The 27,465-nt window shown below is 42.7% G+C and overlaps 1 protein-coding gene across 1 annotated transcript in view; it reads right to left on the bottom strand.

Moving 5' to 3' along the window:
• POU6F2 (POU class 6 homeobox 2) overlaps positions 1-27,465 on the bottom strand; it is a 478,769-nt gene that overhangs the window by 26,253 nt on the left and 425,051 nt on the right. Inside the window, 1 exon segment of the mRNA XM_023517730.1 lies at positions 1,248-1,454. Coding sequence (XP_023373498.1) covers positions 1,248-1,454 — 207 coding nt within the window.

Genomic DNA, 27,465 nt, shown 5'->3' with positions numbered 1-27,465 from the left:
GTTTATCATAGAGGTTTCACCACTTCAGTTCAAACCTTCCACGGCTACCAGAATTGTTTTCTTGGGGGAAAAAAAACTGAGCACATTATTCCCATTTTAATATACCTCTTATAGATTCTCAGGGCTGCAGAGGAAACCATCATCATGACTGTTAGTGCTTACCGTGTGCTGGCCACGGTCCTAACCACGGCATATGTATAACTCACTTAATCCTCCCATCCACTCTGTGAGGTAGGTACTGGTTATCCCCACGTTGCAGACGAGGAGCCTGGGGCTCGCGTTGCAGATGGAAACCTGTCGTGTGTTCTGGGAACCTGCAGTGTGCTCGAGATCACACAAAGTCCATCCTTCTTAGCTTGGCTGGAGAGTCTTCCCGTGACTGCCCTTCACTCCTTCTCTGCTCCAGGGACCTGTCTCCTATGTCTCAATACTCTGTCTTTGTGCCTGCTTCTCACTGCTTTTTCATTTACCTGGTTAATTCTTAGCCATTGTCCTAAGCTCCATTCCCAAGCCATTATCTCTGGGAGAACTCAAAACTCTCTGTGTGGAGCTGACCACTTTCATTTCTGCAGTCACACCTGCCCTGTCCCTGGACATTTTCTGCTTTGCTGCGCGACAGCTTTGCTTGTGTGTCTGTATACTCATAGCATAAAGAGCTCCTCTAATCAGAAAGCAGCTCTCTTATCATCTGCATTTCTGAGCATTTAAAGTGCTTGTTGAAGGAATCAATTAACCAGAAGCTCCAGGAGATGCGGGGCCATGTGTTTCTTCTTGGGTGCTACGTTCCACCCACTGTTTAGCATCAACATACAGGAAATGCTCAGTTGACATTTGAATGAAAAAGTGAACTGGATCATCATGATTTTAACCAAATTCAACCAAAAAGAACTTCTTATTTTTCCTTCCCTCATTTATAGGCAGCAATTTCAGTAGCATTAACTTGGGATCTCTTGGTATTTAATCTTTTTTTTTTTTTTCATTGACAGTTAAGGTATAAGTGGTCTTGGTTTCTTTTTGACATTTAAAAAAAATCTGAAAATTAGGTGTCATGAGTACAGATGAATAAGAACACACCTCTATCGAATTTTAGCTTATTTTATCCATTTAGAATTTAACATATTCCCATTTTTAGATTAAAGAACTATTTAGTAGTTATTGCCCATATTCACTAATAACGAGAAATGAAGCTACCTGCTTTGTAAATATGGAAAGTATGGATACATGGTGTCCCCAGCTGGAGCTGTTACCTGCTGGCCTGGCTTGATGGGCGACAGCGTGATGCCCTGGGTGTTGATCACCGGCAGGATCTGGTTCCCAATGACTGTGGCGATGATCTGGCCTTGAGCGTTTGTCAGGAGCTGGGGAGTGATTGGCTGCACTTGAAGGCCCTGAGTGGCACTTGCTGCTTGGCTCGATGGCCCTGGATTAGGCATCAGTGGGATGGTCCCAATAATCTGCAAGAGACATGCCCAGAGGTGAGGAACTGGATGCCCTTCCGGGTCCGCACATGCAATCCAAGCCCACATGGCGCCCAGGTCTCTGTAGGGTGCTGCCAGGGAGCCTACGCGGAATCCGCAAGCAGATTTGGAGGGGGCGTGGGAGAAAGTGTCAGGACAAGCATCCAAAGACGAGACAAGCACACATGGACTGAATATGGAGGGAGGGAAAACGTCTTATTTAAAAATAAAATCAAGCATCAGTTAAAGCGCAAACATGCAATTTCTGCCAGGGCAGTGCTGACATCTGTTTTCTCTCAAAAGTGGAGAGAGGATGGACACTCCCAGCCCTTGTCTAGCTGGGGAGCCCCCGCACCATCTGCCCCCTGCCTCCTCTCCTCTGCCCCCTTCCTGTCACCCACATCTCCAACATCCTGCTCCTCTCACAGGTCACGAGTCAGCTTCCTCATACCCCTCTGGGTCAGGGGCCTCTCGCCTCTGTCTAGCCCAGACTCTGGAGACAGACAGTTTCTATTCCCAGCTCTGCTACCCTCTGGCTGTGTCACACTTGTCACAGGGGACCTAAGCTTTCCAAACGCTTAAAAGGAGCAATATTATAAACAAATGTTTGAAACTCTTGAAGTAGAGGTGAAAATGACTATTGAGGCCTGAAACCACAAAAAGGTGCCCCTTAAATGATGTAGTTCCAACTGGGGGCCCAAAGATGAGGGGCTCTGGGCTTCTGTGGCAGGTGGCTGGAGAAGTTCTACTGTGCGTCCGATGCCTCTGGCTTCAGTGATGGCTCATACTGACCACCGGAGGGGTCTGGCTGGGCCCAATGACCATGCGAAGGAGAAAGAGATGGCGAAGAGGAACAGCAAATGGGGAGGGTGTGCACAGAATCTGGAAGCAGGGACCATATTCACGCATTGTTGGGGACAGAGGTAATCTGCAAAAACTGAAAATATGGCATCTATTTCTGAATGGCGGGGACTCTACGGAGGGTCTGGGGTTGCTGTGTAGATGCTTTCTGGCCTCCATACACCATGGATGTGAAGGCTGGTGGCCTTTGGGCGCTGTCTCGGAGCTGTGAGCTGTGGCAACCTGGCCTGGGTGCGTCACCAAGATGTAGTGACGACAAGCTCTCAGCAGGTGTTTCTGCACTTGTGCTTTCATTTCATTCTTGCAACACCTCAAACAAGTAGGAGCTAGTCATGCCTTTACTCACTAGGAGCAACGGGGCACAAGGATCTCTACTGTGCCTCTTCCTGGCAGAGTTTGTGAGGCCCAGAGCTGGAACTGGGGTTCGGGCCTGGCTGACCCCAAATGCTCACTTTCCATCATGCCACCTGGCTCCCCCTTGGCCCACATGGAGACCATTGAAGGGTGCTGGCTCCTAGCAAACACGCTGCATCTGGTTTGCCATTTCCCACTGGACGAAAGGCTACCTGTAGGCCAGGTTTATAAATGGCATCACTTTCTACCCCCATGCACCCAGAGCAGCACTTTGAACACAGTTTCTCAGTAAATGTTTTGTTTTTTTTTTTTGACTGGGACTCCAGATGTAACTGGGAATGGAGGACCACACCCTCCAGTGGCAGACCACGCTGGAGAAAGGCCACTTCCCTATGTGGCTAGTGCTTTCACCACAAGAGCCCCTGTGGGATGGCACTAATGGAGGAGTTGTGCGAATATCAAGTGTCAATGGCAGTTGTCAATGGAGGCTGATAAAGGTCAGCTAATTATGGTGAGAGGGGTCAGCAGCCCCCTCGGGGGGTGTGCAGGCTGCTTCTCACCAAGCAAACCTGTGAAGCCTGACCTGCTGCACTGGCGTGAGCGAGGACAAGAGGAGTCCACATCGATAGAGCACAGTGTGCAAGTACTGTACTGATGAGCGGCTCTGCATTAAACAGTCCAGGACTCAAAAGGCTGGATTCTGTGACCCACAGGCAAAGTAAGAGAGGCCTGTGTAGCAGCTGTCCCATCCTCAGCCTACATAGGCACAGTGAAATCTCGGCCATGGGCCCACCCATGCTGGCTTCCTCTGTGTCTTGGGCCTCTGCAGCCCCACTCCATTGGATTGGCCTGGGCCGAAAGCTGGATGCATTTATGGGGAAGGATTCTATTTTTGGCAGATGTCAGTGTATTTGGAGTTGGGTGGAGAGAATGTTTTGGAGCAAGGCACAGCACATGACAGAACTCACTGTGACACAGAGAGAGGGATTCTGCCCCAGGAAGAGTGTCATGAGGCTGCCCCCACCTCTGCAGTAATGAGAGCGTCTGCCTGCTCCCTGGATGGGAAGGAGAGGGGAGGTGACTGCAAATGAGTCTCCGGCTTCTCCCCCAAGTACAGCCTCACTTCCCAACACTGCGTGACATTACTAAAACACGGCACCACCACTCACGTTCCTCCTCAGCCTCTCCGCTCTTCTTTCCTAGGCCCAGGCACCACTTATCAAGGATGGGACAACAGCTGTGTCAGAGCCAGAGGAATCTGTAATGTCCTGATTGTAGGAGCTTTAAAAAGAGTGTTTGCTTACAAGGTGAGGGGCTGGGGTGGGAGCAGTAGGGGCTGCAAAATCAGGGGGCCTTCTGTGAAGTTGTGCATTTCTCAATTTTATTCCCTTTTCAGGTGCATTGGGGCCACCAACAGTGTGTTCAGAACTTGGCAGTGCATGATGGGGAATTTTGTCATATTCTCCAATGTATCACAATACACTGGTTTTAATTTATTCCCATTCATTGAAAGATAGAGCTGATCACACTCCGTGTCATCTAAAAATTCTCTGAAGTGCTTATTTTGCTTAGTCTGGCTATGATTCCTTTGAACACATCCATAGATCTAATCAGAACTCCTGCATGGGCTTTGACTGCACAGAGATCACAACAAGGAAGCCAGAGGAGCAGAGGTGGCAAAGGCCCGAGACTCTGTACTCGTGGGAAGTGATCCAGGTTAGTCGTGGAATTTGTATTTTATAGTAAAGGTCTTTTGATTGTCAAGAGAAGTGTTTGCATCTACATATATTTCAGCCAAACTGAAGGAAATGTTGCTGAGCAAACAAGGCGACTAGGCTATGGCTCCTGTCAAGCCGTTCAGACAAATTCACACTTGCCTAAAATGCTGAGGATTTGGGCAGAGCAGCCTAACACCTGTACGGCCTTCTCTCCATAAGTATTTTGCCCCATGTCATGGAAGATGCCACGAGGATGCAATTGGGGCAGGGGAAGGAGAGACAGGGCAGACTCTTCAAATGCAGATTCTAACAGTCTGAGGAGGAAAGGATAAGTGTCAAATGAGTGGCGAGGGCTCTCCATTCAAAATCTCTATACCCACATGGTGGGTGCTCAAAAGAACATTGGGAATGAATGAGTTGTTTCTGAGGAAGAAAGGTAGGGATGGTTTGGGAAGACTTCATAGAAGAAAGAAGGGCTAAGCCGGGTCTTGGAGGTTGGTGAGATTTAGTACAGCAGGGAAACCTTGTTAACAGGAGACTAACTTATGGGTGAGACACCTGAGTGATGGGGCATTGACTAGTTGGCATATAAAAGAAGGTTGACCAGCTTGAGCAAGAGAGAGACCGTATTTCTAAAAAAAATAGCCAGGAGTTATGGCAGACTCCTGTAGTCCCACCTACTTGGGAGGCTGAGGAAGGAGGATTGCTTGAACCCAAGAATTTGAGGTTCCTTTCAGCTATGATGCCATGGCACTCTACCAAGGGTGACTTAGTGAGACTGTCTAAAAAAAAAAAGAGAGAGAGAGAGAGATAGAGAAAGAGAGAGAGAAGATTGAGACAGGTTAGCCTGTCAAAGAAGAAGAGTTAAATCCATCCAGCCAATGGATAATGATGAATGGATTAGGAGGGTAGGGAGAAGTGTGAAATGGAACTATTCAAATGTGCATGTGACCATGTGGTTAGAGTGGGCTCAACTGGGGAGAGACTACAAGCGGAGATCTGGGCCATTGTAGCCATTCAAGTGTGTAGCAAAACGCCTCGGTGAATCCTTGGCACAGGGACTGACATCCACTTCAATTCAAAAGGCATGGCCTGCTCTATGCCTAGGTTGCAACATTAGAAATGTTTGAGTGAAGTTATTGCTCCATCAATCCCATAGCAAACAGCGCAGGCATCATTCACAATGATCCTCAATGTCTTTGCCCTGACTCTCTCCCAGGAATGATTCATCCCTGATGAGCGCTTTCACCAGGCCAAGGCCCATGCGGGTATCATAGAGATAATTTGTGTTCCCACAGTGTTCTGTCTTTGCTGAAATGGGACTTACTTGGTTATTGTTGTGCATGTCCTGCCCATCGTCTTTCCTTATATGAGTCAGACCATAAACCACAAATGAGGAATTAAAGTTCATGTTGTAAGAGCAAATGAAAAGAAAAATCATTCTAATGACTACTAGAGTTCATTTGCACCTGAGTTTGAAAGATCCCTATTTCTATAGGAATCTAGGTGGCTTACATCCACATGTGACTGTCATTAATTCAGCGGCAATTACAATTTAAGCAATCGTGAATATTACCTTGTGATTGTAGCAAACCTGAGCAATTCAGGACTATGCATTTGGAAACACCCAGGGCTCCCGGAGCCATCAGGATATCATTACACTGCCCTCATGCACCTCAGTCTAGTTGAGGTAGTCGATAGGATGAATTATGACTGATGGAGGGGAAAATGCCCTGAGTATATTCACTGCCAATGTGTAGGTGCCATCAGCAGCAGTGTGAGGATTATGTCACAGGAGCCCAGGGCATCCAGACAAGTCATCTGATGGGCCACATGTGGTTATAGTCGATGATATGCTGTTAAACTCTGCTATGGAGAATGTGATTGCAGATGTCAGATTGACAAGTAATTCTGTTGCCCACATCTTTAAGGAAAGGAAACCCATCAATGTCGCAAATCGGTGACTTCCTCCAGTCTTTAAATCCATCAGCAGAGAAAATTCTTTCCCCAGTACTTGTACAACCTTAGCACGTTTTGGTCAAGAGGTTTTTGTTAACACTAGCACCAATCTGTCCATTCTTGAACAAAGAGGTTAAAGCATTTGAGAGCCAAAGAGCTGGCGGTGAGTGATCACCAAAGGATGAAGCCAGTCACTTTCTCCTCTCTTTCTGGTCTGGCCATAGCTATTCATTTTCTCTAAGTGATGATTTTGTCTTCTTTATACAATACGTTCATTTCAGGTTCTCTGTGTTCTCAGGTTTAAAGTTACACTCTCAGAATTACTCTGGCAATTCTGAGTAGGACGTTGATTTTAGAAAGGGTAGGATAATATCATTATCTCTCAAAATGTAGTTTTCTAAGATGTGATCTGATGCCTTCTTGCATTTGGCTATGTCCAAGATAAGGGACAAGAAAAGTGTAAACATTGAGAGGGGCTTTAGCAGAGCATCTGAAACAGAGAATATAAAGGCATGAAGATTAGGAGCTGAAGGCAACCCGTCAGAGGGGGACACTAAGTTGGGGACAGATGCGTTTAATCTTGTCGGCAATGCCAACAGCTGAGTGTGGCTTCCTGGCGCTCTGGAGGTTCAGGAAGAAACAGCACCATAGTTACTGCTAATGCTTGGTGTGTGGGATATGGAATGGCAATGTGGGGCCAGGGAACGATAATGGACTTGAAGGTGGCATCACCTGGTGGCCTAGCACATGAGGCAAATAACTTTCGGTCAGCTTGTCAGAAATGGCTGAAGCACAGTTCTTTAATGAGCAACTGTGAGTAAGAGTTTTTTACGGTGTACATTTTAATGCTTTTATTAGGGGCATGGATAGGGACACGAACTCTACCCTGGGAATACCCACCTACTTGATGTTTTCCACTGTCAGTTACAATTAAAATCCCTGTTGGTGCTCTGCTAATTGGTTTCAACTTTAGAAAAACTCACAAACAAGAGTAAAGAATTGGAGACATCAGGACATTTAAAATAGCACTTTCTGTCACCTTAGGGAGGAATAATTTACATGAAAACTGATGTTATAAAAATAGCAATAACAACAATAAAAACAATCCTCTCCCCTAAAAACTTCTCAAAAGCCATTAAAGGTAATTCTCCTTAATAGAGTTTAAGATGTATACAGAGAAAAATATTCCCACTAGCTCGATTTAAGCCCACGCTTTGCCGCTAAGCTACATCATTGGTGAATTACTCTGCCTCTGAGAATCTCAGTCTACTCATCTGTAAAACGGGAATAATAATTTCTGCTTCATAAGGTAACTGGGAGAACTAAATAAGATAGTATGTGCAAAGCACTCAACACTATGCATTATCAACAGGTGATCAATAAATGTTCATCCATCACTTAATTTGCTTACATGATTGTGCCGTCACTCCCAGGCATTTGAACTGAGTCACAAAAGCTTTTTCAAATTCTTCTGAATGTTCTAATTTCATCATAAAAATAGCTTATCATGAAGAACAGAAAACAGTAGCTTACAATGAAAAATAATTAAATCTTTCTTGTTTTATAACAGAATGCTAAGTTGAAAGTTTCCATGGAGGCAGCAAGATTCCTAGTGCCACGTTCCAGAGGAGGGACCACTAGACCACGTGCTGCATTTACAAAGAAAGTTACTGAAACCCAGTTTGACAGTTCCAGAGCTCCAACCTTCATAATGAGGGTAGACACAGAGAATGTTTGAAATTCTGTGTGACTTCCTTCCTCCCTTTTACCTTACTTTGAGGTTAATGAAAGTAGATAAAAAAATGTTGTCCCCTCCAATTAGGGGGACATAGGAATGAAAAGGTGAGAGGGTGTGGGTTTTGAACTGAAGAGAGGAAGAAAAGAAGTGGGAGGTTTCGGTGGGGCGTGGAGAGTGGAGTAAAAATGAGAGCAAGAGAGAAAGAGAGAGAGAGGAGAAGGAGGAGGAGAAGAAAAAGAGGAGGAGGAAGAAGAAGTGGAAGAGAAGAGGAAAAAGAAAAGAGGAGGAAGAGGAGCAGGGGAAGAAGAGGAAGAAGAGAAAGAAGGAGGGGAGAGCTGGCAGAGTAGGGAGAGCGCTGCGGGAGTGGGGGAGCTGTGCGCCCACTGATAGCCGGGGCAAGGATGAGTGTTGGTGTGAGTGTGAGTGTTTCTCTGTCCTCAACACCAGGAGTCTGAGCCATTTAAGACCCTGTCCCAGAGGGCTCCCTGGGGAGCGGGTACTGAGCCAGCACAGAGAGCACTTTGAGCAGTAAATGCAGAGAAAACCCGGCTCTGAGGGGAAAGAGGGCAGCTGCAAGAAAACACATTGCCATGGCAGTGTGGCACTGGATTGTCCCGGCCTCAAAAGGACTCATGCACTTGACCCATCAGAATTGGCTTGAGCCCTCTGCTCTCTGGTCCTGGAGAGGGCTGGGGCTGTTCTGAAGCCATGTCTCTGCTCTCCACACCTGAACCTGACCTGTCAGAAACATCATTTAGCAAGCTGGAGAAGGAGACCCTTTCCCACAGGGAAGGAACAGGTTCTGAGCTACCCTCCCCCATGGCAGCAAGCTGAGCCACAGAGTGGGGAACAGCATGGGGGCTGCCTTCGGTGCTGCCAGCTGTGTTTTAACTTAGTTTGCAGTTTTGATCATTAAGGAGAAACTGGACATCTTATTCATGATTTTAAATGGCCATAGAGGATGTGTTACTTGAGATACCCAGAGAGGTTCCAAGAAACAAGAACTTGAGATTTTGTCCTGGGGCAAAGGAAGGACCATTGCCACTAAGAAGGCTGGAAGGGACTGCCCTGTCCACAGACATTAAGGCCAATAATACTCAAAAAGGACACTTTGTGGGACCCAAGGTCAGGCCTCTGTCAACTAAGAATGCTTGAAAAATAGAGGAGAAAGCAAGGCAAGGAGGGGCCAGGGCAGAAAAGAGAAGAGAGAATCTAACAAGCTACCAGAGGTAGGGAACTTAAGATTGTGAATAGAATGTGCACATTTCCCCATAAACTAGGAATTCAGTTTACTTCTGAGAAGCAGTTGGTGCTATTTATAATTCTGATTGTTGACGTTCCAGCTGACTTAAACATGTATACTAGTCCACTGTGTTAATGGCTGCAGTGCCTCTGAAGGTTTTGAAAATTATAACAGGGAAAATTATAGAATTATAACAGGGAAAGCCAGTGCCTACCTTGGGAGACAACAGTGATGGTATCTAAGAAAAGGTCAGAAGGGGGAGGTGCCTGTGGCTCGGTGGGTAGGGTGCTGGCCCCATATACCCAGGGTGGTGGGTTGGAACCCTGCTCTAGCCAAACTGCAACAAAAAATAGCCGGGCGTTGTGATAGGCGCCTGTAGTCCCAGCTAACTGGGATGCTGAGGCAAGAGATTTGCCTAAGCCCAAGAGCTGGAGGTTGCTGTGAGCTGTGACGCCACGACACTCTACTGTGGGTGATAAAGTGAGACTCTGTCTCTAAAAAAAAAAAAGAAAAAGGTCAGAAGAGTCAGGAAAAATTTTGAGATGGTTGTTTGACAATTATGTTAGCAAGGTTATTCTCATTAGTTATCAGTGATATTTATAAGGTATTACAATGATGTGCTTTTGTGGGTTTTCATTTAATTAAACTCTGAACTCCAAACATACTCTTGAACACAGTTTGTTTAGTTGCTGGGGAAGAGGAAATGTAAAGTGTCTGACTGTGCTTTCCAATTACAAATGAGGAGGCAAGGTGAAGGGATCCTATTGGATCTTAACGATGTAAGACAGGATGAATAATGTCAATTCTGAAGATGCTCCGCAGGAACAATTTGCTTATAGAGCACGGCCTGAACCCTAGTCATGCATCTCATTAGCAGAAAACCCCGCAGAAGAAACTGCACGTCTCAGGGAACTGACAGGCCTCCCAGGTAAGAGTCAACACGATGAGACAAGGATCATTCTCATCGGATCTGAATCTTTCTCAGGCTCTTCAGCAAAACGAAGTCAGCAGCCTCGGCCCTGTTCTGAACAGCTGACAGTTCCTACTACAAAAATATTACAACTGAATCCGGCACACTCTACCCTCTGAACACAGGTATTTTATTTTGTTTGTTTTCCTTAAACTTTTTATTTTAAGATGCATCATCATATCTGTACTTACATATTTTACTGTAATTGTATATTTGCTATTTTCTCTTTTGATTGGGTTTTCACTCAGGTGTTAGGAAAGTGTTAGGAAACATTGATAGAAAAAAAGTTTTGATTCAGCGTATGATCGAAAGATTAAATTAAAATTATGCAGGATGATATGACATTGAGATGAGCAATAAGTGAGGAATCATAATCATAACTGCCTTTGCAAGCTATTCCTGGAGCTTTCAGGGTCCAGGGAAAGTATCCTTTTCTTGAACATGGTATTGGTACCCACCATCAACACAAATTTTAAAATTTTATCTACTATAATGAAAAGCATATTGGAAAGTTCTAGATTATTTACAGGCTCCTGATTTCTCCATGGTGCTATTTTTCTTTTATTGCCCTGAATAGAAGAAGATGGGACAATGAAAACAGGAGCGAAGAGAGTCAATTCTGCAAAATGTTATCTAGTTATTGACAAGTTTCAGGTGGGCATTGCTAGAGACTGAAAGTTTTATGTCCTCCCTCCAAACTTCATATGTTGAAACTCCATCCCCAATGTGATCATACTTGGAGGTAAAGACGTGGAGAAGTGATTAGGTCAAATGGAATTAGTGCTCTTAAAAAAGAGAACCCAGAGAGCTCTCAGGCCCCTTTTGTTATGTGAGGACACAGCAAGAAGATGGATATCTATGAAGCAGGAAGCAAGCCCTGACTAAACACTGACTCTCCTGGGACCTTGATCTTGAACTTCTCAGCCTCCAGAACTGTGCAAAATAAATTTCTATTGTTTATAAATCACCCAGTCCAGGGTATATCGTAATAACAGTCTGAATGAGACTGAGACAGTCATGGTGTTGGAATCAATGTTGAGTGGCTTCATCTGTGACTGGGGAGACGCTGATACAACGTAGTTCTCCCAGGAGCACCAAATAAGCAAGACCACCAGCACTGTGGGGAAAGGAAGAGGAGTTTGGAGGGATCCCTTTGGAAATGGATAGAGAACTTGCCATTTGGTTCCAGACCTGTCCTCCCCTTGGAAATCAACTATGTATAGTTAACATGTACTTAAAGGCTTTGAGTATATGAGTTTGGTTATGTTTGTACAAATTTAATATTTTACATATTAAAAGTATGTCTATATGATTATAATGGAGATATTTGCAGCATTTTTTCAACCTGAAATGCTTTATTATGTAATGGCTTCAAACTATGAGGCTGTTTTAGTTGTGCCTTACTCGTGTGGCACGTTGATTACTCACATGCTCACTCACTCACGCATCTCACTGAATCCTTTCTGAGGGCTTGTGGTGGGCCCAGCACTGTGCCATGCCATAGTGTACTTGTTCTACTGTAGAAGACTGGGAAATTACCCAGCCATCTGAGTTTGTGTAAGATTAAGTATCTGAAAGTGTCTGTAAATATCACTCTCCCATGGCACCAGCAAAGCACCAAAGAAGAAAGCCTGGCGCCCCCCCACCCCGCCCCCCGCCGGGGGCAGGACAGTCAACATGGCAGCAGTTGACCTAAACCTACAACTCTGGATGTTGACAAGCATCCTACAAGCTCCCTTCTCCCCCTGGAAACTGCTGCAGTTAGATGATCTCCCCAGGTCCCTTTTTTTGAAGACTGTTTACATGCTCATGGGTGTTACTGGACAATTGAGTGTATTCTTCATTGAAATAGGGGTTTATTCTATCTTAAAAGTGGTAGGTTTTTTTTGGTTTGTCTGTTTCTTTAAGCTTTGAAGAAGGTCAATACAGGGTGTCCTGCAAGTCCTCCTTAAAGTACTCATACATAAGGAAAACTGGAAATTGTAGCTAAATGTACCTTTATTTACAAACTACTCATTGCAAAATTTTATAAAGAGGTGGCCGACATGCAGAGAATATTTTGTAAATATTTAGTAAAATTTTGAAATGAATATTTTGTAAGTAAAGATATATTTAGCTATAATTTCTCATTTTTCCTATGTCTGGTGACTTTGGGGGCAACATTTGGGACACCCTAGATTGCTGAAAATTCACTTCTGCAGTCTACATTTTTTTTTCTTCAGTAGATTTAGGGGGAACAAGTGTTTTTAGTTGCATGGATGAATTGTATTGCATTCAACTTACTGAATGTCCACTCTGTGCCAGGGACTGTTCTAGATCTCGGGAACCTGAGAAATATCTGACTATTCTGAATTTCGCTTTTAATCCACTCCGTAAGTGTGGCCAGAACATCTGTAGAAGTCAGGTAACAATCAGGAGTAGATGGGAAGTTGATCCATTGGGAACTCTCACCTCCAAGCACATAAATGGAAACTGCTGGTTTCCTACTAGAGCATAGAAATGCTGAGCACATGGTGGAGGATGCCCTTAACTTTGCCCACCACAGTTTATGCTCCTCCCCAGGGGCCCCGTCCCAGAAATAACCTCTGCACACCCGATTCCATCGCAAGAATCCTATGGACTTCTAACGTGGTAAAAGCGGCTCAGCTCCACCATTCTCTCAAAAAGCTCTCCCCATCTATGAAGGTATTTTAATTTCCCTGTCTATAGAATTCTAGTTGGAATAAAGATGAATGGACATTTTGATCCACAGTTATTTCTAACAAGGGTGAGTGGAATGTCTCATAAAAGCAAGTTCCTTCAAGCCATTGGGCCCTTATTTCAACCTGTAGTGTCTCACATTATTTACTCTTTTTTTTCTCACTTTATTTACTTATTTTAATATTACTTATCCAGGGGGAGGAAGTGAAGATATTTGTAAATATGATCTAATGCTTCAATTTCCAATTCTCCTTAGTGATTTTATATTTTCATTACCTTTGTCCACTAGAAAGTTTAAGACTGTTCTATGTACCAGAAAACAAAGAAGAATTCTTAAGGGTAAACTGGAAACATTTCTTTTCATCATTCTTTCCTCTTTTCCCCAATAACTACAAATTAAACCATACGTTCTTTTCATTTTCTCTACAGCTGCCAACGCTGTGGAATTGTTAAAACATTTTTTCTCCCTCAAAAGAGAATCAGAACTGTTGTAAAGCCATCGTTTTGCAGAAAGACCAACTTTGTGAACCTTTATATGGCTTCACTTAAGACTTTAAGTTTTAATAAAAGCAAAAAGTACCTAGAATTTGCAGAAGTATTTCTGCTTCTGCCTGTTGATGCCAGATTAAGTGAATAAATCAGATTAAAGTTATTTATTGCTTGGGAGAACATCGTATAGTTTGACTCAGCCTTGGTCCGTAGAAGCCTTTAGTAAACATTCCTAAATAAAGCCCTGGACCCAAGAACTGTTTATTTTATATTTCTTCCCACATGAGGTGAAAAAAGAGCCACAGCAATGATAGCAAAAAAAATCAAAACTAAAACAAAGCAACAACTAAATTTGGCACTGTGATTTTCAATATTCCAAATTCTTTGGCGCAATGGGAATTGATGAAGAAAATGATTGGCAATTGCTCAAGAAAGCACTGTACATAGTTAGGATTTCCTGGGGCTGTGTTTATAGTCAGTGAGTGCATTCAGGCTGTAAAGCTGAATTTAAATTAGAGTCAATAACAAAACAAGCATTTAAGAAAAAAAAAAGGGGTGGGGAATGAAGCCACAGCAAGTGCCATTATAGATGCATCTGTTTATCACCACCCAGGTTCATGAGTCCAAGATGATTCATATGCTTTTTGTGAAGAGAATATCCATTGTTATGGCAAAATTAAATGTATTTTGATACTTGCATAGAATATGTATCTATCTGTTCAATCAGAAAAAAGTTGTCCTCATCACTCTAACATATATTACTTTTTCAATTTCCTGTTAGTAATGTTTTTTTAATGTACTTTAGGGTGAGACCACAGAATTTCTCATTTCTCACAACAAAGACCATAACTCATCAGGATTATGCTGATGAGTTTTCCTCATAAAATTCTATCCCCATTTTCATAGGTGATCAATCTGCACCTTTATCCTTAATGATCAGGCAGTTTTTGATAGATGTGAGAAAAGAGGACCAGATACACTCTTTCAGTTGTACTTTCTCATAGTTTTCTGATTCCAACACTAAATGTTCCCGAAACAAAGAATTTGCTCAAATACTTTGGTGCTTCAAATTTGGTCCTGGGAAATGTGATTTATCACTGCTCATAAACCACTAATGTAGTGATTTTTTTGACCATCTTATTTTAAGTTCAATAATTTATAACTCATGCCAATAGCATGCATTTTGGGAATTTTTAACTTTAAAAGTTACTTTTGAAGTGCAGCTTTATCAGGAACATGTCTCACAGTTCTGCCAAATGAAATCATTTACAAACTAGTCATATACATTATTAATAATGGAGGAGCTGGTATGGTGACACTTACATTGACAAACAATTGAGCTATCTAGTTATAAAACCATTAACTTAATCTATAACTCAGAGTTTAAAAATGATCTACTTAACTTTTCTAAAAAAATCGGAGCATTTCCAGCAATGTTTGTGGTATTAGATTTGGTTTCTGAGAAGAATAAATTCTCAGCACTTTCTGGTTCACTGAGGTTCTGGATTGCAGGAACAAGTCTTAATATGCAAAGCCATAGATACTATCCTCTGTCTGTCTTATCTCCACGTGATTTGAGAGGGTCAGAAACTCTTTTTCTTTCTTTCTTTCTTTTTTTTTTTTTTGCAGTTTTTGGCTGGGGCTGGGTTTGAACCCGCCACCTCTGGCATATGGGGCTGGCGTTACTCCTTTGAGCCACAGGTGCTGCCCCAGAAACTCTTTTTTAAATATTTAAAAATGTCTATGATTTTTGTGGCCTTGAAAATTAAAACGAGTTCTCAGAATCCTGAGTGGCACATTATATCACTGCCTTTTGCATTCATTTAAGTAACACAATCTTTTAAACATAATTATTCTTTCTCTCAAAAATTTCACCCTTTTTTAAAACCAAGTTCTTTTATTACCCAATGATGTTGAGAAGATGCTTATGTTTAAAATGCTTCCATATTTTGTTATTATTTTTAGGAAGGAAGTCTTGCTATGTTGCCCAGGCTGGTTTTGAATCCCTGGGACCAAGCAATCTTCCTTCCTCAACCTCCCCAGTAGCTGGGACTACATGCCACCATGCCTGGCAAAAGGAACTTTAAATTTACAATCAAACTCTCAGCTTCCATAGAACAGATTTCTCTGTTTTCCTGGCTTTCTGTATCACTCATCTCTTCCTTTTGGCTATTTAGGACAGCTTGCTAACATCACTTGCAGATTTACCGAGGGCAGATGGGAATAGTTTTTATTCTAGAGAATCAGAGGAAACCAATAGTGGTGAAGTGAGCATAATAGGTAATATTTTGGGGGCCCTGTCTTTTAAGTAAATAAAGTACTACATTTTTTTAATGGAGAAAAGTGAATGCTATTGTGTCTAGAAGCCAAATAGTCATGTGATGGAGGTGACATCAGTCTAGCTGGCTGCTGCTGACAACCTTGAGAAAACAAGATTGTCGGGTTTATTCAGTTACCCACATCAGCATGTGGTCCTCTCTGCCTGGTGGAGGTATCAGACCATGTATTTTAAGAGAGATGTGGTCAAGGGAACAAGGTGGGAGGGCATCTTTTATTATTTTATTCTTTATTTAACAACTCTGAAGTATTAATTGTTTTTTGTTTGTTTGTTTTGATATTTTTTTGAGACAGAATCTCTCTCACTCTGTCACCCTGGGCAGAGTGCTCTCTGAGTCATAGCTCACAGCAACCTCAAATCTCTTGGTCCCAGGGCTCAAGGGATTCTCTTGCCTCAGCCTCCTGAGTAGCTGGGACTATAGGAGGCCACCACAACACCCAGTGAATGAAGTGTTAATGGTTAAAAAAAATTTTGAAGAAAGTTAAGTAAATAAACAATTGCCACCTTCATCAGATTTAGTAATGCTGGATGGTCCCCTTAAAAAGCAGTTTCCACATACAGCTTCAAAATATTAAGTAGGCCCTACTTCAATCACCCAAAGTGGATTCAACAATACATATGAAATGATGTCTATATGGCAGGCACTGTATTAGGCTGAAAGCACTTTGCTTCAGAGGAAGGCTGGGCTTTAAAGCAGCCAGATCTGGGTACCAATCCAGGCCCTACTGGGTACTCACTGCCAGGCTCTGGAAAGCTGGTTAATTTTCTGAGCCTCCAGTTCCTCAGCTACAAATTAGACATAATAGTGCAAAATCACTGTGAGGATGAAACGGGTAAAATGTCCACTAAATAGCATATTAGCTTATCTGAAATACTCCATTCAGGTCACAGAGTTTATTACTAGACTTATCCTTACTATGTGCCAGGTGCTATTCTAGGCACTTGGGATATACCAGTGAACAAAAGAAAATGTTTTAAATTGTTATTAGAGCACGGTGCTAAAGAGCAATCTCTGATATCAGACAAAACTGAGTTTAAATCCTACCATTTCTGACTGGGTGATCTTGGAATTTTCTTTCTTTCTTTTTTTTTCTTTTGAGATAGAGTCTCACTATGTTGTCCTTGGTAGAGTACGCTGGCATCATAGCTCACAGCAACCTCAAACTCTGGGGCTTAAGTGATTCTCTTGCCTTAGCCTCCCAAGTAGCTGGGACTACAGGTGCCTGCCACAATGCCCAACTTTTGTTGTTGTTGTTGTTGTCATTGTTGTTTAGCAAGCCCAGGCCAGGTTCAAAACCATCAGCCCTGATGCATGTAGCTGATGCCCTAACCACTGAGGTATGGGCACCGAGCCATCTTGGAAGTTTCTGCCCAGGCCAGGTTCAAACCCGTCAGCCCTGGTGCATGTAGCTGATGCCCTAACCACTGAGATATGGGCACTGAGCCATCTTGGAAGTTTCTTAATCTGTACAATGGGGATATACCGTATTGTGTGGTGGTGGGAAGGATGAAGTGACTTATCACGTTTCACTGCTTGGCACATAGCGCTCAGTATGAACCCCACCAACATCCCTGAAAGGAAGATATTGGTGTCATTTCATGGAAGAGAAAACTGTAGCTGGGGAAGATTCCTTGCCAGGGGTTGCAGGTCTGCCTGGGGACGGAGTTAGATTCAGACCCCACCCCGCCTGTCTGATTTGAAAGCCCATGTTCTTTACCCTAGGCTGCCTTCCGTGTGAGTATATGGACATTCGCACTGTTCACCTCCTGAGGTGAACCTCCTGAGGTTACTCCTGAGATCTGATTATTGTTGACAAGTGTCTGATCTAGGGAGAGTGCAACATTTTTTTTTGTTTGTTTGTATGTCTCTGTGTTGCTTAATATCATTTATAAATATCAAGTTAGATCACACTTGACTTTCCTGTAGGATTCTGAACGCTCCACCTTATGACATCTTCTCATGCTAACTCAATTATAAAATATAATTTTTTCAGTTTATTTTTGGAAGAAGGAACCCAAGAAAGCAAAGTGCTTAGAACCCACAAAAGCTGTAATTCTCTACTCCCCAGAGTTGTGGATTTAAAGGATACATCACCTAATCCATACAAATTTCACTTTTCATTTGGTTATGACTTGAATTCCCATGGAGAAAATAAAAATAAAAACAGGTCTTCTAGTCCCCTGAGGAATGCAGGCAGTCCCCGGGGTGTGAACATCTGACTGTGTACAACTGGCACTGACAAACAGGGGCTATTACAAGTAATAGATAAATGTGCCTGTTCCAACTTACCTACAAATTCAAGTTAAGAACAAACCTAAAGCAGCTATCTTGTTTGCAACCCAGGGCCCGCCTATAAATGGCAATTTAGAGCAACGTCCTTTGGCTAGTGCATTATTACACTTGATTGTCATTCAAAGGCCTACTTTTGTACGTTTGGTCTCGAACCTGACTTCTCTGGTTGTTCTGAATTGTGACTTTTCCATTCCTGCCTACGTCTGATCTATTTCTTACTTCTCAGGGGACTCATGAGTTGATGACATCTATAAGACTATTCATTATGCCCACAACTCGCAGGCCAACAAGAAACTTGGGTGCATTATCTGACGTCTGTGTAGTAAATGATGCACTGAATGTTTATTTGGAGGGTGAATGTTTCTCAATGTGTGTTTAATGTTTGCCCCTCTCTGATAATGCTGTGTAACTATACAAATAGTTTGTAGAAAGAGCTGATGTTTTAGGAAAGCAAAGTCAAAATTCAGCACTTCTGCCTTTCCGTGACACCCCAGGAATCAAATCAGGTTTAATTTTCATTCTCTAGTTGGAAAAACTGAAACATAAATAGTTTCTACTCCCATTCCTGACTTTTTACTACATACTGAATACTAGGGAGGGAACTGTCAGTGTGTAATCTTTCTGATACGGGGTTTAAGTTAAGATGATTTACCAAATATGTAATATATTTCCTCAGTTATACCATCTCTCTCAATTATAACACTTCATTTATAACTTTTTAATATTTTAACATTGGTGAAACGGGGCCATTGATATATTTATTTAATATGGTAACATTTTCTCCCTCCTCACAAAAAAATCCAGGGTGTAACTTTAAGTATAACTTAAAATCAATGATTTCTTAGACTAAAAAAACCAATATTAGACCCGTAATATTTCTGTTTTTCACTGAAGGGCTTATCTTATTAAAGGGGCAACTCTCAAAGGGGAAGATCTAGAAACGCAGAGTTTCCCACTGAGCTCTGAAAGGCTCATTTTGTTAAGGGCCCATAGGAAACACTCACCGGGTACTTCCTCCCTCACAGCTAAGGTGCCTGGCTGCAAGGCAGGGCCCCTACTGTCCTCCAGGCCCCGACACCTTGGGTGATTTTCCCTGGCAAGACAAAGTAGAGAGCTGGTACTGATTTTTCAAGAATGTCTCATTGTTTTAGACTTTCCTGAAACTATGCCTCCAGTTTCTGTGAGGAGCAGAAATAATAATGGAGAGAATACAGTTTAAAATAACTGTTATTTATTTGGTAAGATTTATATCTCTTTAACTAGGCAAGAAGTACAGTTCCCATTTGCAGGTGGAGAAATGAAGCTTCTAGAGTTTGTGACATGTCTGTGAATCACCCAGGAAGTGAATCAGGGCTTTGAACCCAAGAAAATCAGGGTGGTACGGCTGAAGGGTGTGGACTTTGAGATCAAGTCTCAGTTCTGCCACTTACAAAAGATGGTAAGCCAGAGAAGCACTTCAGTCTGGACATGTGGACACCTGGAGGGTTTGCTCATTTGCGCAGCTGGGATAATCAAACCTACTGCGAACTTCTCCAGTGGGATTATAGATGGTACCAGCCCTATGCGGAAGGCTCAGTGTATGGGAGGTGTTATTTTCATTGTTCTTTTCTAGAAGTCACTTGGCCTGAAGGAACATTTGGCTCAAATCAAGCTGTCCTCTAAGAATCAATCATGCCGGTTATAGAGCTTTGCCTGCTGAAAGGAGCCACGTGAATGTTCGCCATGGTTTTGCCATAAGCTGGACTATTTAGAAAGCAAACTATGTGCTAAGACAGATCCAAGAAGTGGGACGAGCTCTGACTAGCTGAGGGGTCTGTTTGTAAACATCATCTTGTAACTTACTACCTGTTTAGAATTACAGCTGTTAATTAAGTTGCTTCATCAGCTAATTGGCTCCTCTGCTGTTCTTCAGACAGAAAGGATGTGCTGATGGTCTTCACCCAGGAGCCTAACTAGAAAACATTTCCCTATTCTTGGGAAAATGAAATACTCATGAATATAAGAATTTAAAAAACCCCCAAACCAAAACAGAGCTCCAGCCACCAGAGGAGAAACAGTGACAGCACAATGGTCTCTGTGGCTGAGAGAGACGTTGGTCCTCTGGCCGGATCTCAGGGGGGGTCTCCCAAACTATTCCTGTTCACTCCCTTTATTGTAAATAACAGGTCGCACTGCCCAGTTTTGTCCGGGAAGGAGTATAGAAAGAAAGAGTTCAGAGAGGGTTTTGTTTCCAGTTAAGTTGACCAGCTTTTTGGGCTGATGACCCTTTCACTTTGGAAGTGGCAAGATGGGGACAGAGAGGCAGCCTTTGGGAAACGAAGGTCGGCGCTGAACAATCGGAGGAGGTTCTAGCTGGGGACCGGGTCGCGCTGCTGAGCGGCTCAGAGCCAGTGTGTTCTGCATGACAGCAGGAGCCTCTTAGCAAGTCTGCAGCCTTCAGGGACAGTGAGCTTGGGGACTCAGTAGTGCCATTTACCAACACGAGGGCCCCAGTCCTCAGGTTGGCTGGCGCCCAGGTTCACTGGGCAAGCTGTGGCCACCACTCCACCTGGGTCCTGGCACCGCAGGAGCGCCACTCCAGCCCGGCAGGGACTGTTCCACCTTAATTTGCCCCCGGTTTACATATACCTGTGAGTCTCTGGGAGTTTTTGGAACAGTTTGAGATCTCTTGTTTCTGCACAGGTGATACGTAGATGTGCCCTCAAGCGCACAAATCAGCGCAAAGTCCCTGTTGCAAAGCAAATTCTCCCTTAGAAGAGATTCTTTTTGATTTTAATTACAGTACAACCTCTGTAAGTTGACCACCCAAGGGGCTGTAACAAACTGGTCAACATATAGAGGTGTTCAGCTTGGGAACTAACTAGGCCTACTGTACTTTATGGCCCATCTATGAAAATCAGGTCAAGTGGCTAAGGCGCCAGCCACATACACCTAAGGTGGCGGGTTTGAATCCAGCCCGGGCCTACCAAACAACAAGGATGGCTGCAACCAAAAAAATAGCCAGTGTTGTGGCAGGCGCCTGTGGTCCCAGCTACTTGGGAGGCTGAGGCAGGAGACTCGCTTGAGCCCAGGAGTTGGAGGTTGCTGTGAGCTGTGATGCCACAGCACTCTACCCAGGGCGACAGCTTGAGGCTCTGTCTCAAAAAAAAAAAAATCAGGTCAACTTAAGAAGGTGGTCAGTGTACGGTGGTGGTCAACTCTGGAGGTTCTACTGTATTATTTCCCATTTTTAAAAAAACCAAACAGATGGGAATGAGTGTAAATTGCTTCCTGTGGCATTTTCTAAAGTGGGCTCTGCGAATGTGAAGTGGGGAAAGTTAACGGGGTGGCTGGAACGTGAGCAGGGCTGGGCGGCCGCAGCCTGGCGGGGCTCCCGGTGGTGAACCCCGACCTGCCCCATGCTGCAGGGCTGCCTCTGCGTCCCGCCAGGCAACCCCGGGTGGTGGGCCCGTGTTTTTCCTAGCGCACGCTGTGGGAGACACTGCGCTAATACAATCGCCTCTCCTCAAATGAGCAAATAAAGCTCTCAACTGGGCTCAAAGGGGAAATTCGATATGTTAGTAGGAAGTTTGAGGTTGTTTATTGTTTTATCTTTATAACTCAGATGAAGCCAGGGTAAAATTCTTATAATGTTACTAACCCCATGAACATGTATTTCCCAGTCTCTAGAAAGAGCTGATTTAAAAAATGTTATTCTAGTTAAAAAAATACTGCCTGAAATACAGTTCACTGAACATGATTTCATTTTTACAGCCTAACCCCTCACCCAAACTTCCCATAATAACATTGCAATGAGAAAATAAAGTCTATTGTCAGGCTGTTTAGATTTTCGGTTTGTAAAAGACATAACCTAAACCATTACTTAGACGCATGATATAAATAGACGGCTCTGTTCATAATATTTGTGAGAAAACATACAGACGCCAACTCTGGATTTACAGATACCAACTCTGGATTTTCAACAAGATATGTTTGATCCTTTTTTATGCACAATGTCTAAACAATATATTCCACTGCTTTTTCGTGTTTAAATATGGATCATTCTGTACATATCATTTTGTGCCTTGCTTTTTCAATCAGTATTTTGTACTAAAAAAGGCAGAGTTTGTGTGGAAAGGAATCACCATCTTTATCGTAATCATCACGATGAGTTGGGAATGGGAGAGGAGGTTGTTAAGACCTCAGCTGTGTCTCTAATGTTTTGTTCCTTTTAAAAATAAGCAAGAGAATGAAGCTAATGGGGGGAAATGTCTTTATCTAGGGAGTTAAACAAGGGTGGCTTTGTATTTTCCTGCAAGATATTCTTTTCTATACTTTCAGTGTGTTTCATTTTTTAAATGAAATGAAAGAATGTATGTGAAACTTCCTAAATTCCGGATCAACTGGCTTCCTAAATTCCTGAGCAAATATGTCTACTGCCTCCTCCTATTTCTTTAGTCACAAGGTCAGAATTACACACTATTTCTTTTCCATGGGGTTTGAAGATGGTTTTAGAAATGCGGGCAACTTTAGCTTTGTTAGTTTTTTAAGCAGACTAACTAAAAACTACAGAGGGGTTCAAAAGACTTTTCTTGAATACATTCATTATATTTCAATCCTTTGGCTGAGAAAAGCATTTAGTGTAACTTTATCTTCATTCATTTTTTCAGTGATTTGCTCTAAAAGATACTCATCCTTCCATTTAAATTACGTGCTACATTACTTTAGCAGCCCACAGTTCAGGGTCAATTGTGGGTTTTCAGCCTGAAAAGAAGCAGCTCAGGCACTGTGCTTTTCCTGCTATTATTAACTCCACAACAAATATGTGTGGGAAGTCTTATCATTCCCATTTTACTGATGAGGAAACAGAGGCCCAGGAAATCATATAATTTGCCCACAGCCAGACAGCTAATAGACGACTACATTTGTATTCCAGTTGAAACCCATGCTCTTAAGTACTCCCGTGCCCTCAGGAGATGGTATTTAGCTTATTATTACAATTCAGAGTCACGGCCCCGTGGAGCGTCACATTTCTTCAATTCTTAGATATGTATTTGTAATCGCATTTGACAGTGGCACATTGGAATGGTTTCCAGGTGATGTGCCTGCACAGGGTGCTGGTGGTGTTCTTGCCTCTCCGTCCGGCCTCCAGATGCTAAGCAGAGGCAAGTCAGAATCAGTGGTTTTGTACAACTGGTATTGTATCCTCTAAATCACAATGGGCAGGCTACTGTTAGAATCAGGAGGTTGTTTTTCTTTTCATGATGGCCTTGTGATCATTTTAGAGGGCAGCTCTTACCCTACGCCAGTACTGTGAATCCTCCATCTCACCAAACCAGCTCTGCTCAGCGTCCTATAATGGTATATGCATTCTTGGGTAACCTGAATGGCTGAGTCTCTTTACTTTTTCCTTCTTCTTATACATTAAAAATGTAATGTTTTATTGATTTTTTTACCCCCTTGATTGGCTTTTTAAGGACCAAAGGGAGGGTCTTTGACTTTACTTGCTGCCACTTAAGAAAATTTCACAGTGGTGCAGAACTTAATTTCATCAGGAAACATTCTCAACTTCAGTTAAAATGTAAAATGCTTTCTTAGCCTCAGGATAAAATAAAATTTCATTTACTTTTATTTTTCTGCAATAACACCAATAAGGAGATATTGCCAGAGGCACAAGGGAAGCCAATTCTATAGCTAAACAAATTGGTGGTAAATCTACTTGCCAAATCCTGAACATAGCTGCTGAATGAGTGTTAGGAGCACATACAAACACCCTTACATTCCCTCCACCTGCACATCACTACTGAACCATCAAGGTAAGGATGAGATCCCCTCCAAATAACTTAATGTCCTGCTACTACGATTCTTAACATTCTCAAGTCGCTCATACATACACAGGCTTTGGTATGGGTTTGTGTGCACAGTTATGAAGACAACACTTTGATTAACAGGTAGCATATACTGAGCACTAACACCATTGACTGATGACTATGTACCTGACCCCATTCTAGGAGCTCGGTGCCATATTGTCCCCATTTTGCAGATGAAGAAATCGAGGCACAGAGACGATAAGGTCTCACAGTTGGTGAATGGCAGTCTGGCTCCAGAACACTTTCTCTTTGCTCGTACACTGTAGTGTAGGTTTTCAGAATGTAGGTTTTCAGAAAATGCTACATGAACCTCTGAACAACCATGATGATGATAATTATGGCAACCGTTTATTGAGTTTTTAACTGTGCACTCAGGCACTGTGGTAGGTTTTCCCACACTTAATCTCATTTCATCTTTATAGCTGGGGGCAGTGTTTTTCCATCTTTTTTATCTCAAAGTACAGTTGAACCTGTAGTTAAACTTCTGGGGCACTTAGATTATATTGATCAAAAAGAAAAAGTGTAAAAAAAGGAATATACTTACTGTACTTTTGAACTTTTTAAAAAATAATTGAATTAATGATCTTTAGCAAGTTTTGCAGCATACCTAAGATTCTCTCACTGCACACACTGGTTTTGCCACACACCGGTTGAAAATCACTGACCTAGGGGTTTGCTTAGATTTTATTCTCCTCATTTTATAGCTGGCAAAACTGAGGATCAGAAGGCTCCAGTAATTTGCTCCAGGTCACAGAGGTAGTCTTTGGCTGGCTGAAGTTTACACAACTTCATTCTGTTGCCTACCTTCCACACTGGTGCAGGCTCCAGATCCAGGAAGCAGAGAGAATTAGAATGTTCTCAGGAATGCCACAGCCATTGCATGACTACTAGTTACAGGAGGACACCTGTTACCTTCCCATCTCAGAGGAAAGTTGGGGATGAGATAATTTTAAAACACTTTAACATCCCTGGGTAAGATATATGCTTTGTGACTTTACAATGCAGTAGTTCTGAGAAAATTAATAGCTCTATAGAGTAGTGTCTGTCCTTTCAATTAATGGCACATGAATTGGCAGGGTTAGAAAGGTATAAAAATGACTGAAGTTTTTCCTCCATATTTTCTCATAATTACTGGTTGGAGGAAAAAAGAAGCAAGCATAAAGTCCTTTAATATATAGAGCTTTCTTATCTCTTTAAATTCACTGAGATCCAGCTAATGGAAACAAAGATTCTAAGACAGGAAGCAAAAGTACAAGTCCCAGGGGGTGGGATCTCTTTCCTGCTGAAGGTGAAGGCCAGGAGCTTAAAGGAAGTTTCTGGCAGGTCTCCCACATGGAGTGGGCATCTGTCCAGCCAAGGAGGCATACCTAGGACTTCTCTCCCTGCAAATGTGGGCCAGGCCACTGTGGCCACAGTGTGTCTTGGGTTCCCTGATGCAGGTTTCATTTGAACATGAAAGGCAAGGCTGAACTTTGGGTAGGTTAAGTCATTGCCTCAAGGTCATAAGCTAGAAAGAGGTGAAGCTACCTCCAATCCCTGCTGGGTCTGAATTTGAAGTTACGGCTCTTAAGTACTGGGCAAACTGTTTTGTTTCTAGGTAGCCAAGAGTCTTAGCAGGTGAGGATTGAGGATGACAGAATGCGCCTCCTGGAGGTATTTCAACAGACCTACCCTCACCAAACTATCAGTGGAGTAAGACATGCTTTTTCAAACTTACTGTGCGATTTTATTTTATTTTTTATTTTTTATTTTTTTTAGAGACAGAGTCTCACTTTGTCACCCTTGGTAGAGTGCCGTGGAGTCACAGCTCACAGCAATCTCTGGGCTTAGGTGATTCTCTTGCCTCAGCCTCCCGAGTAGCTGGGACCACAGGCGCCCGCCACAACGCCCAGCTATTTTTTGTTGCAGTTTAGCCAGGGCTGGGTTTGAACCCACCACCCTGGGTATATGGGGCCAGTGCCCGACTCACTGAGCCACAGCGCTGCCCACTTACCGTGCAATTTTAATGTTATTATCCCTGTGTGAATTTTCAAATATAAAAAATAGTTGATGTCAAGGACTCAAATGAAAGAATCCCTAAATACATTAAGAATTTTCTCTTAGTGCCTTTTCCAGGAAAGGTCTATGGAGATTTTTAAGGAATTGAAAATGGTTTGGTATAGTAATGCTACTTCATGTGCTATTTTGAGCACAGCTAATTGCATTAACCTGCTTCCAGTGTATTTGCACCTTCTGTACCACATTAACACAAGCCATAGAAATACACACACACACACATGCACACCCCCCAAATCATTTTTGCCTATTTTTTCTTGGTGTAATCTGGCCATGGAATGTTCAACACCACTTCATAATATCCAGACAAGTGTCTCCATGCCAAAAAATGAAGAGCATGTACCTTTTTCTGGGACAATGACTGTCTCAAAGATTATATTCCAAAGATTAAAAAAAAATCCACTGGAAATGTGAATATTTCGACTCTTGGACTCTTTCTGCAATCGAAGGAGGATGTGACATCATTGGACACATGTGTTAAAACTTCGACAAGATTTTCCGAGTGGGCATTATTGATTTCTCTGTCAATCTAATTTTTTCCACTTCAGGAGGTTTGTGTAGCTTATCAAATAAACTATCGTAACACAGTTTCTAAAATAAAAAAAATTTAAAGTTAACTCTTATTCAATGTATGCACAGTACTAATCAATATTCTACTTCAAAGATCATTTTCTTGTGGATACTTCCAGACTAAAAGAGCCATCTCTGGGCCTGGGGGCTGGCAAAAGTCAAACAAAGCAAAGGTTGTAACTCTAGATCCTGAGAATTTGTAACTGGCAAAGCAGTCATTCATTAAATCATCAAAAGAATACACTCCTAATAATTTCTTCTAAATAATACGGCATTTTTCCCCATCACATACTCCAAGTGGTTGGGCAGCATAGTGCATTTTACTTGGATGTTGGGACAGAAAAATCAGATTTTGTGGGGATGGTTTCTATCTCAAACTCTTAAAATTTATATCTCAAGGGCCCCTCGCCTGGCGGGAGTGAAGCAGGGTGTTCTATTTCTAGGCACAGCTCTAGGAAGCAGTTTCTGGGACTGACCTGATGTGAGTATGAGTTATAGATATTAAAACCAACTTTCCCTCCACACCAATACCCCATCCCTCCAGAAATCTTAATAGGCTTTTGAGAGCCTCCATTTAGAGCCGGCTGCATAAAATGATCCTTTGATGAAAAGGGATTGGAACAAGGGTTAAAGCAGACATTGAAAGGTTACTGTAGAGGGCACAGTGTTCATACAGCCCTCCTTTAATATGTGTGGTGTGCACCTGTGATAAGATGATTCATTACATGGGGCCTGTCTTTGACAAGCTCCATCGTTCAGCCCTTGGGGTTCTGACGGGACAATCCTGCACCCGCGTAGGAAATAAAACAAGGTCAGCTTTTTTCCCTTGGGACGTAGATGGAGATGGTTTAGCTTATAATGCATCTTTGTT

Source organism: Otolemur garnettii, unplaced genomic scaffold, assembly GCF_000181295.1.
Source record: "Otolemur garnettii isolate 467f Iridium unplaced genomic scaffold, OtoGar3 scaffold00119, whole genome shotgun sequence".
In the NCBI taxonomy this organism is placed as follows: Eukaryota; Metazoa; Chordata; class Mammalia; order Primates; family Galagidae; genus Otolemur; species Otolemur garnettii.
The sequence above is the reverse complement of the archived record's forward strand: the minus strand, read 5'-3'. Positions and strand labels throughout refer to the sequence as shown.